This window comes from Rana temporaria, chromosome 11 (genome assembly GCF_905171775.1).
Source record: "Rana temporaria chromosome 11, aRanTem1.1, whole genome shotgun sequence".
NCBI lineage: Eukaryota > Metazoa > Chordata > Amphibia > Anura > Ranidae > Rana > Rana temporaria.
Window position 1 is genome coordinate 58,902,008 of NC_053499.1, and position 12,552 is coordinate 58,914,559.

Consider the following 12,552-nt stretch of genomic DNA (forward strand, 5'->3'; position numbering starts at 1 on the left):
AAATAATAATAATTTGATCACTTTTATTCCTATTACAAGGAATGTAAACATCCCTTGTAATAGAAAAAAGCATGACAGGTCCTCTTAAATATGAGATCTGGGGTCAAAAAGACCTCAGATCTCATATTTGGGCTTAAATGCCCAAAAAAAAAAAAAAAAGTCATTTTTTCAAATGACCAAAAAAAAATTTGTCTCTTTAAGAGGCTGGGCGGGACTGACGTTTTGACGTCACTTCCAGCCGAGCTATGGGGACGGGCGAAGGAGATTTTTCCTTCAGTCTCGTCCCCGCTCACCAGCCGACAGCACCCGATCGCCTCCGCCGCTACCGACGGCTACGGTAAGCGGCGGAGGGCGCGGGAGAGCGGCGGGAGGGGGGGCCCCTCTCCCGCCACCGATAACGGCGATCTCGCGGTGAATCCGCCGCGGAGACCGCCATTATCGGATTCCAGACCGCGCACACTAAAGATTGATACCTCGGTTGTGGCAGCAGCTGCTGTCGTTACCGAGATATCAATCTTTAAAAATAGGACGTACATCGTCATGCGCAGGTCTGGAAGTGGTTAAAGTGGATGTAAACCTGATTTTTTTTTTTTTATGTCACAATATAGGGTATAAGTTTTCCTATCATCTGTGCCCAGTGGTTGCCACACAGTGTTAATCCAGCGCTGAGCAATCCTCTTTTATTGTTCAGTGGAATAAAACGGACTTAGGCCTCGTACACACGACCGAGGAACTCGTCGTAATTGAAACATCGTTTTCCTCGATGAGTTCCTTGTCAGGCTTGTGGAGAAACTCGACAAGCTTTCTTTGCGTACACACTATCAAGACAAAATCTCCTCGTTCTCAAACGCGGTGTCGTACAACACATACAACGGCAGGGGAAGTTCGATTCCACTGGCGCCACCATGGGGGCTGCTTTTGCTAATCTCATGTTACTGCGTGTTAGTAAAAGTTTGGTGAGAGATGATTTGCACTTTTCAGACTGTTACAGCGTGATAAATGTGCTATCTCCATTACGAACGCTACTTTTACCGAAGGTGCGCTCCCGTCTCATACTTTATTCTGAGCATGCGCAGGTTTCTTAGCATACACACGTACGTGTTTCTCGTCGAAAACCAGCCCGTCAAGGAACACGACAAGGAAATTGAGACTCCCGTTGAGGAAAAAGAGAACTTGTTTTCTTTTTTTCTCGTTGAGTTCCTCGACGAAAAACATACACACGACCGTTTTCCTCGGCAAAAAAGCTCTGCCACCAAGTTTCTTGATGGATTCTGTCGAGGAAAACGGTCGTGTGTACGAGGCCTTACAGAGAAAAACCTTAGTCCGTTCCGCCCCCTTGCTGTGAGTGACGGGTTATTTACATATCTCATGCACTAGCCTGGAGACAGGCATTATTTTTTAATTCCCACCCCCACTCCATTTCTGAAGTCATGTGGTTACTTTTCTGGATTTTGACTGGATGTTAGTGATCATAGCAGAATTCAGTGTAAGTAATACATAGGAACAAATGCATGTTGACAAGGGGAGTGTAGAGGAGGGCGGGGAGTCTACTGACATCAAGACTCCACCCACAGAGCTCCAGACAACAGATCCACCCACAGAATCTGCAGTTTTTAAGTTCTTATAACAGACAGAGAGGAGACATTTGACAGGTAAGGATACATGCAGGAGGCATCTATATCCTTATAGATCAGCACTATGGCAGTAGTTTAGAAAGAATGAGAGTGGGTTTACATCCACTTTAATGTAAATTAGACAATTTATTAATAAAGGTTCCGATGTGATGTTATTGCCAGTAGCACCTCATCAGCAGTGTTAATTTCATCGACTAAAACATTTTAGTCGACTAAATGAATACTATTTTAGTCAACTAAAATATGACTAAAACGAAATCAATTGAGATGACTAAAATACGACTAAAACTAAAATAGCATTTTAGTCAAAAGACTAAAATGGGACTAAAACTAAAATGCCATTTTAGTCAAAAGACTAAGGGCCAAATCCTCAAAAGAGATACGACGGAGTAACTGCTGTTACTCCGTCGTATCCCTGGTCCTAACTATGGAACTTATCCACAGAATCAGTTTTCCATAGTTAGGGAGAAGATCCGACATGTGTAATTGAATTACACTGCCGGATCTTAGGATGCAGTACCGCATCCGCCGCTGGGGGCATTTCGTGTCGAAATGCCGCCTCGGTATGCAAATTAGCACTTACGGAGATCCACAAAGCTTTTCTGCTTCGTTTTTTCTCCGTAAGTATTAAGTTGCATACGCAAAATTAGGGCTGCTTTTACATGGTGTAAAGTTAGTACACCATGTAAAAGCAGACCCTTCTGTCTAGCGACGCGTTTTTTTTTTCGAATTTGAATTTTTTTTTTCGCGCCGTATTTTTTTTTTTCCCGACGCAACTTTATTGACCCATCGCAATCCACAAAGCCCGGCGTAACGTAATTTCGCGCTATGCACGTCGGAAAAATGACATCACGAGCATGCGCAGTACGGCCGGCGTGGGAGCGCGCCTCATTTAAATGGCAATCGCCCCCATGAAATGAGGAACGCCTTGCGCCGGCGGAATCTAAGTTACACGGCCAGAAATTTCTAGGTAAGTGCTTTGTGGATCGGGCACTTAGGTAGAAATTTTAAGGCAGTGTAACTTAAATGAAAAATTCGCCGTTACGCCGGGTCTTTGTGGATTTGGCCCTAAGACTAAAACTAATTTGAAACATGACTTCATAATTAACACTGGTCTGTAGTGCATGTTCATACCTCAATACCATAAATAATAACATATTTGATTTTTCACTCCAGCAGTATATACGGTAATGAGTTGGGAAATAGTAGAGAAATGTTAACTAATGCAATACAATTATGGGACATACTAAAAGCAATGACAGAAAGGAATGGCCATAGACTTTAACAGGGAGGTGGAATGCCCATAGAGAATAATATAACAACATGGAATGCCCATAGAGAATAATGTAAAAAAAAAAAATCAATTAAATAATGAGTCTTTAGATATTTCAATTTTTTTTTTTGCAAACCTACTTTTAAATATCAGTGGCCATGTTTAATATTGAGATTAGGTGGGATTATTATTGTTTTCTATGGCATAACAAAGGTGAATGACAGAAGGGAATGCCCATAGAGTATAATGGGAAGCAAAATATAAACTCATTTGCAGGCAAATCTGAGAGAAATAGCAATTTCACCTTTCCCACAGGTGTTCCTCAAGTAGAGTAGCAGATTGTAAGATTGAGATTATTTGGGATTACAGCTGTTTTCTATGGAATAACAGATAAGTAAAAGAAAGGAATGTCCATAGAGTATAATTAGAAGCAAGTAATTACACTCATTAGATTTTAGTCGACTAAAATGTACTGGAGATTTAGTCAACTAAATACGACTAAAACTAAAACAATTGCAGAAGACTAAAATGAGACTAAAACTAAAATACCATTTTAGTCCTAAGACTAAAACAAAATCGAAATTTGCTGCCATAATTAACACTGCTCACCAGGAAGGATTTAAGGCCCCTTTCACACTGGGGCAGGAGCGGTGGTGGCGGTAAAGCGCCGCTATTTTTAGTGGCGTTTTATTGCTAATTTAAAGGCGCTATTCGGCAGCCGAAAAAGGGTTAAATCAGGGGTTGACAATATCCGGGCGCCAGGTCGCATTGGCGACAAGAAATTGTGATCTGGCGCCCGCCGGTAATTGAGGCCGCAAAGCCGCGGCCTCAATTACCGTCTGCCGCGATCGCGCAGCGGGGGAGGTGGGGGCGCACGGAGGCACAGGATCCTGTGTCTCCGTGCGCCCTCACCTCCCCCGCCGCGCGACAGCCGGTAACTGAGGCCGCGGCTTTGCGGCCTTGTGAAGTCCCAAGCTCTTCGGAAGCTTCTGTGAGCTGGCGGCATCTGGTGGTGGCCGTTGGCATTACATTACATTGACTTTGGCATTGCAGCAATTTTAATGTGTGTGTCATTTTTCACTATTTTCACTCCCATCTCCTTCCCTCTAATTAGAATCCCCAAACATTATATTAATTTTTTATTCTAACACCCTAGAGAATAAAATGGCGATCGTTGCAATACTTTCTGTCACGCCGTATTTGCGCTGTGGTTATACAAGCACACTTTTTTGGGAAAAAAATACACTTTTTTTAATAAAAAAATAAGACAACAGTAAAGTTATCCCAATTTTTTTTTTATATTGTGAAAGATAATGTTACGCCGAGTAAATTGATACCCAACATGTCACGCTTCAAAATTGTGTCTGCTCGTGGAATGCCGACAAACTTTTACCCTTTAAAATCTCCATAGGCGACGTTTAAAAAAAATCTACAGGTTGCATGTTTTGAGTTACAGAGGAGGTCTAGAGCTAGAGTTTTTGCTCTTGCTCTAACGATCGTGGCGATACCTCACGTGTGGTTTGAATACCGTTTACATATGCGGGCGCTACTCACGTATGTGTTCGCTTCTGTGCGCGAGCTCGTCGGGACGGGCGCATTTTCTGGCTCCTAACCTTTTTAGCTGGCTTCTAGATTCCAAGCAAATTTGTCAAACCCTGGGTTAAATACCACCGCAAAGCGCCTCTGCAGAATCGCATTGCTGGCGGTATAGCCGCGGTGTCCCATTGCTTCCAATGGGAAGGAGCGGTAAACACACCACTCCTTCACCGCTCCAAAGATGCGGCTAGCAGGACTTTTTTTTCACATCCTGCTAGTGCACCGCTCCAGTGTGAAAGCTCTCGGGCTTTCACACTGGAGAAACAGCAGCCGCTGTTTCAGGTCGGTTTGCAGGCTCTATTTTTAGTGCAATAGCACCTGCAAACCGCCCCAGTGTGAAAGGGGTCTAAAGGAGAAGTTGGCAGCTAAGTGGTTAGCACTCCTACATTGCTGCTTAGGACTAGAAGAATCCCACCAAGTACAGTACATGAATTTAATCCTATGGATTCTCTAGTGTCCTTACACAATCCATAAACTTGTAGGATGGCTGGCATTTGACCAAACAGACCATAGATTGTCCTGCCTATAGACTCATTCAGGGCAGCAACCCATATAAATGGTTCCATGGATGCAGCAAAGTCCTGTGTATTAGGCTACATTCACACAGATATACATTTCAGAGTTTAGTTGTGTCTAGAAGACTTTTTTAAAAGCAGCTAGACTCACACAATGCAACGTAATCATGTTATTCATACATAACGATTAGCAACATTTAGTTGCAGACAGTTTAGCTGTATCTATGAAGAGAAGGAAAGTGCTGTGTCCAGGGCCGGATTTGCATCTCAGGAGCCTATAGGCAGAGAATTCTGAAGTGCCTCCCCCTTCCCCCCCCCCCAAAAAAAGACAGTAATGCCCCGTACACAAGATCGGAATTTCCATCGGGTTTTTCCAACGGAATTCTGTTCAAGCTGTCTTGCATACACACTGTCACACCAAATTCCGACCGTCCAAAATGCGATGACACACTCCCCTTTTCTTCCTGGAGCCACTGAGCCACTGAGGCCAGGCCTTGGGGCGGCAGGGCGCCAAGGGGCGGCAGTGGCATGGATTCCCCAGACGCCCGTAACATACAGTGCTCTTCCCATCTCAGCTGTGACAGGAGTTCGAGCACAGTGCTAGGACTCCTGTTTTGGAGGTGACAGGGTCAATAAAGAGAACCTGTCACCTCCAATTGCTATCACACAAAGTGAAAACATTTTATAAAAAAACAAATAAATAATAAGAAATAATAATTAAATTAAATTAATAAAATAAAAAAGTAAAGAATAAAAAAAATAATAAGAAAATTATACAAAAATAAAAAAAGTAAGCGACAAGCTACAAATAAATAAAAATAAAAAAAGTGATATAAAAGTAAAAAAAAAAGAAAAAAATATTTGACCGCCCCTGCCATCCGGGTGTCATTCTCCATTGATTTGGGGGCGGGGGGGTAGTTTGGTTGGCGGGCAGGGGATGCATTGCGGAACCTGGCCTTTGGGCGGCAGGGAGAGCAAATCCGGCCCTGTCTGCAGCTAAATGCAGCTACATTTATTTACAAACTGCAACTACAGTATCTGCAGGAAATCTTTCAACTTTTTCAAGTGCAGATTCCCAGCGCTTAGCGGCTGTCAAATACAAATGTTCATGTAAATGTAGCTTTATTCCGGTACAATATAAACATAGGCAATCATTTAATACCTTAGCTTTTTTTTAAAGAAAAATCCTTTACACAACTATAAATGCGATGATAATGCGAATTGGGCACACCAAAAACTGAAAAGACACAGGGCAGCCATGTTGTTCAGAATTTATAAGACAGCAATATTTTTTTTTTTTAGAATAGGAGACACAAGAGCAGCTTAATACCCCAGTTAGTGCTATACACAACTGTAAAATAAGTTAATGCAGGTTAAAATAAAGTTAATGGATGAACAAATGCTTTGCAAACTATATTGCAATGCATTGTGTTTTGCAGTATTGATTGCATCATTCTTCTGTGGTAACGCTCCAAGGTGTGTGCTAGCACTACATTTCCAAAATATATTTCACAGGACCAGTTTAATAAATATTGTTTTGAAAAGTATTGTGAGGAATTGGCTGGTAGGATTGTGGACAGTGTATATGTGTCACCTAGATTTCTCATGGGAGTGGCTCCAAGGCTTGTGTCTGGTATAGAGAAAAGTAGGATTTTAACTGAGAAAGACAGATTAAGGTCCCAAGGGGACGCAGGGGGGTGTGAGCCAAGTCCTGAACTAAGGAGTCAAAGGTCTCTAGAACATAATGACCAAGGCCAAATTTTGTCGTTCAAGGGTACTCAAAGCCACAGGCTGATGCAAATTAAATAATAATAATAATAAATCCCACAGAGTAATTTTTATGCTAAAATTAAATAGGTTTTCCAGGTGTGATGGTAGATTGGAAGAAATCAACCTACTAGCCTTCATAAGAGTAGGGATGATGCAGTCAGAAATCTGTTTATCAGGGGCCATGGCTTCAGCAGCCATGCCATTAAGGCACTGGATGATCTGGAACAGCCCATGGAATGTCTGCTAGGGGTCTAAGTATGTCCATATACCAAGTTCCCCTGGGCCAGTCGGTGCAATAAAAATCAACAAAATATATTGGTGAATAAACCCACCGTGTCACTAGAACATCCACTTCAAAGGCCTGCTTGTCCCTAGACCTAGACCTGGCGACAAACTTGTCCAGTTTGTTGTTGAATGGACACCAGCAAATTAATGTCCGATATCCTGCATCTATGGCAAGGGGCTTGAAAAACCTCAAGATGCAGAGCTTATTCCCCTTGATGCAGAAATGGACAACTGAGAATGTCCACCTGTCAATTTTCCATGCTTAGGATATGGATGGCTGACAGGTCCAGAATGTGATGTTCTGTCCAAAAGAGGAGGAGGCACTTATGGTGCTTCCTTGATGATTGATGTAGGCCATGGTTCTGGCACTGTCTAACTGGATTCTCGCCGTGTGCTCTCAAAATAGAGGAGTCCGGTGTTGAAAAGACAACCAAATCGTTCTGAGCTCTAGAATGTTGGAAGTTAAGTTTCCTCCAATGACTTAGTCCCCTGCACTTAGAGGGCATTCAAAACTACTCCCCAGCCCAACAGGTTGGCATTTGCCATGAGAACCTCCCACGTCTGTGGATAAAAAGGCTTCCTTGAATCCAGCACTGGGTTGGAAATCCACTATGCTAAGAAGACTCTGGCCTTGGGGGGTCAAGTACATGGGACAATCCAAGGACCCAGGCTGTTTGTCCCATGCTGACACAATGTTGAATTTCTATGGTCTGGAATGATCTGGGCATACGACAGCCTCAAAAGGAGACAACTATTAAACGGAAAACCCTTTTTCAAGCAGGAAATTAGGGCTTCCTTTGGGCCCAAAGAGCCTGTGCATGACAGGTATATGTAAGGATGGAACTAAGATTTCGACCATGGGCTTAGTACAGACATCAGTCTTCTGGTTGACTGCCAGAAAAGCAACCGTACATTGCATAGTAGGTCCCACAAAATACAGAAGAGCTTTAAAGAGGGCCTCTCATCTATTGTTTAATGGGTCTTTGAACACAGAATTATCCTCCATGGAAGCTGTGAAGGTCTTGTGGAGACAAAAAAAATGTCAGGATCTACCACAGGAACCACTCTGTTCCACAAAACTGTCCTGTGTGTTAAGCAAAGCATTTTGATATGTTTTCTGGGTGAGACCAGTCAGTACAGGACAAGCTCTACCAGAGGACCTCATGCTGGATGCTTTAAGGTGAATTGCTCTTAACGCTGAACAGGTGCATACTGCGTCAATAAGGGTAGCAATGGTATCCTTCAATCTAAAAATAGGTAAGTATACAGATCTTTCTTACCCAGGTGAGTCAGAATGGGTGTTAGGAGGGAGCATTTTTAAGACTAGTTATTTTTTGTTAAAGTAGAATTTAAAGCAAAATGTAACACCTACCTTTACCACCACCAGTGCTTTTTTTATTGGCTCAAACAGACTCTGGCCAAAGGACAGGTATAAAGTGTAGTCTGGCGATGATCTCTTATTCTCCCTGTAGTCATTCAGTTCTGTTAAAAAGAAATGGTTTATGGTGTTTATGATGGTCAGAGAATGTGCAGATATTGGTGATATAACCCATGATGATGTGCTGTGCTTGTTCTGGCCATGGCTTGTTTCAACCCTAAAGCAGTTTCTCACCTTACCCATGCTGAGTTGCAGCCACTCTCTCCAGGCTCCATGGTCCAGTATTTAAGTCCCCGGGGGTTACAAGTGCAGTGGGTATAGAGCAGTGGTTCTCAACCTTTCTAGTGCCGTGACCCCTTGATACAATTTTCCAACAGTAGAACTTTCGTAGCGTGGGTTGTCAGCACCTAAGGCCAGACAAGTAATTTGCTCCCCTAGCCCACAGACTTTTAGGGCTCCCTAAGCCCTTACAATCGTAAAGTATTAAAACCCCTTCTGGTACATTTTAGGAGATCTGGCAGTGCTGGCGGGGAGTTCTGATCAGCCAGCTTAGATGCTCTTGATCAAGATCTTCTGATCTGAAAACTGTAGTGGGGACTTTAAATGGCAACTCTAATCACAGGTAGTGTTACTCACTGTGTCTCCAGCTCTGTGGTATCTCACAACAGTGACACCTATGCCGAAATCAGGAGATAGGTTCTCCTCCAGCCCCTCCCACTTCACATTTCTCACCAGTCAGCTGACCTCTAGTCTCTGCCCCACAGCCATGCCGTGAACTGAATGGGCAGGCAAGGGCTCCAGGAGCAGCCCAGCTGGGCGGCAACAGGCTCCAGGGACAGCCCCGCTGGATGGCTGCGAAAAGGCTGAGAGTGCTGCAGGCTTCAGGAACAGCCCAAGATTCGGTGACCCCTGGCAAATTGTAATTTGACCCCTAGGCTGAGAACCACTGGTATAGAGTCTGAGCTGTTGCTTAAAGTGTATCCAAAGCCAAAACTCTTTTTTAGTTGCTTGTGTTTGTGGATCATCTATAACAACATTTATATACTGCATATAGCAGTTTTAGATTGTATCATTTAATTGTTTTAGTACATTTTTTTTTTATATGCTAGTATAATACAATGACTTACGTTGTATATTTGGTTGGCTGGTCATGCTTTATTGAAGAAATATAGTGTTTTTAATGATTTATGACACAAAAAAATGTGTTTAATATTATTTTGTTGTCTAAGCCATAGTGTCTGACAAACCTTATTTGTATACTTCTAGTTTCTTGACTTGTATGAAGAGTTACGTCACTCTATTTTTAGTATTTTTTCCTAATTTTTAGTATTTGGTGTATTCCCACATCCTTGTGAGTGGTCTACTTCTCTAATAAACTTATTTTCCAGGGTTTTACTGTTGTGTCCCTGTTGGGGAAATTCACTCTTCCTGATGACCACTGTCCCTTGGACTGATGGTAAGAGAATTAAAAATTGTAGTTGTCTTGGGAACAGGAATAGATTGCAAGTCTTCCACTGTAGAAACTTGTTGCAGTGACAACTGTCTCAAGCCCTGTACACACGCTCAGTTTTCACGGTGGTAAAAAGTCTGCCGTGAAAACGGAGGGGAAAGCCGAAAACCTGGCAGGAAAACTGCCATGCCTCGCAGTGTTTCCCATAGAGTATTAGTAAATCTGGCGGCAAAAAAGCCGCCGGGAATCCCAACGGGAAAATAGAGAGCAGGTTCTCTATTTTCCCGTCGGGATTCCCGTCTGTTTTCCTTGCGGGAAAACTGCTAGGAAGCATACACATGTCCGGTTTTCCTGGCCAAAAGCTCTCTTGGCAGTTTTCCTGGCAGGAAAACCGGTCGTGTGTACGGGGCTTTACCATCCAAGGTTTTTCCGACGGAAAATCCGATCGTGTGTATGCGGCATTAGACACATTTCCCCAGATCACTGCCCAGCTACAGTACTTTGTCCCTATGAAGTATCCTGGCACTAACCAGATAACCACCCATACATTTCTCTACATGCTTCAATGCACTGGACAGATTGCTCCATTAGGTGGAGTATGTTATGAGGAGAAAAATGTAGGCAGCATGGAGGACGGCTGGATCATTGGGGTGATATGGTGTCATATTAAAGTAGGGGAAAATTGCCTAGGAACACACTGCACATGCTGTTATGTTGGTACGTAGTGGGGGCGCATCATATTTTAGATTTTACTGTTGGGGTGATATAATCACATATTGTTTGTCTGTATTTAAATGCAGAGAAATACAATACAGTAGCTACTGACAGCAGATAGGTTGAATATCTGTGGAGATAAGACATTTAATTTAAGGATATAGCTGATAAAACAGATGACTGTGTAGAAAATATATAAATAGTCTATAGAGAGTCAAGGGAGTTGCTGAGTTTAAAATATTTCATTAATTCTGACAATCTGGGCATCTGTAAATGTATCTTGATTGATCAATTGCAAATTAATTCAATGCATTCATTCTATTGTCTATAACCAAAAATCTACGCAATTCACTATCCAAAAACATACTCAGTCTTGAACCTACCTTGCCAAAACTGGTTGAAATCAAATATTCCTGTTTTAAAATTTCTATGCAACTTCTTCTCTTCTGAAACACTCTTCTTGGTTTCCAGGCTCTCCGACATGCCCCAGTACACTCTTGCGTTGCCCATTCTTGTGGCATACAACTTGCGATCTTCAGGATTAACCTCAAGTAAAAGTCCAGTTCCAACAGAATTTAGAATTTGGTCAGTATAATCGATCTGTAACTGATTCACCAGGGTGTCACTAGTAGAAGGGAAGGTGACAATATCTGCACCCTCACTTTGAGGAACGCGTCCTGTATGGGTTATGTAAAACTTTCTTGATACATTTTGCTTGAGAACCTCTTTTCCTCGATAGAACACAGTCACTTCCCAGGATGTAAGCTTTGGGATGGTACCTGTAATAGAATATATGGTCACATATGCAGTTCAAGCTTTGAACACGTATTATATGTACAGCAATTATTCACTTGCTATGTTCAGATGGTAGATACCATTAATGTCCCAATGTCTAGAATACTTTTAAAGGAGAAGTATGGTCCAAGCTCTTTTGGTCATACTTTACCTGTGGGCCACAGGAGTGCAGTTATTTCCACTAAAGCCAGCTGATGGCTGATGTCACAGGCTGTGCAAAAATCCCGACAATAATTTCGTGATCCACCCAGATGCCTGACCGGCAGGTGGATCAGCCTTTTAACGCACTGCTGAGAGCCAGCTGTTTCTGCCCCTGGAGCGACAGAGCACAGAGTGGTAACTGACAGTCACAGGCTCTCTGCTCGCTTAAAGGAGAAGTCCAGCCTGAGCTTTTTACACTGGGCTTCTCCTATGGGTCACAGTAGTGCAATTTGTTTTGCACTCCTGTGACCCGTTTTCAGCGGAGAGCGGTCTGAATTCCGATCTCTGCTGACATCACTGGAATCAGTCCAGGCAGCGCGTCATCCCAACTTAGTAAGCCTGGATCTGCCAGGTGCCTGAACTGATGGCCATCTCAGCCTCTCAGGCGCTGAGATGGCCCCTGCACAGCTCAGCACTCCAATGAGCGTGGAGGAGCAGAGCAGGAGAGATTCTGAGTGACAGGCAGCAGCTCTCTGCTTGGGGAGGTGAGAGAACTGAACCATCGGTGATGTTCGATGGCTCGGTTCTCAGTGAAGAGGCGGCGGGGGACGGATGCAGCATCGCTCTGATGCTGCGTCTACCTAGGTAAGTGCGAATAGGCAAAAAAAAAAAACTACTTTTTTTTTAGCGTGAAAATTAGCGATCAGCAGTCTTTGATCACTCAGTTCTTGGTGTAGAGGTGGCTGGGGACAGATGCAGCATCGGATCTACATAAGTAAGTATGATTTTTTTTTTAGAATCCCACATTTCTTTAAAAAGGTGGGTCCTGTTGCTCAGGTTTGCCAAATCAAAGTTTACAGTAAAACCTTGGTTTGAGAGTAACTTGGTTTGAGAGTGTTTTGCAAGACAAGCAAAATGTTTTAATACATTTTGCCTTGATATACAAGCAATGTCTTGATCTAAGAGTAGCGTCATGTCACAACTGAGTATAAAAAAGAAGA

General features: G+C 43.0%; 1 protein-coding gene across 2 annotated transcripts in view; it reads right to left on the reverse strand.

Annotated features, from left to right (window-relative positions):
* IRF7 (interferon regulatory factor 7) overlaps positions 1-12,552 on the reverse strand; it is a 62,522-nt gene that overhangs the window by 9,850 nt on the left and 40,120 nt on the right. For both annotated transcript variants that reach the window (XM_040328616.1, XM_040328617.1), the window contains 2 exons: positions 10,999-11,394; positions 8,446-8,555 (listed from right to left, as the gene is read on the reverse strand). In XM_040328616.1, coding sequence (XP_040184550.1) covers positions 8,446-8,555; positions 10,999-11,394 — 506 coding nt within the window. The remainder of the gene's footprint in view (positions 1-8,445; positions 8,556-10,998; positions 11,395-12,552) is intronic.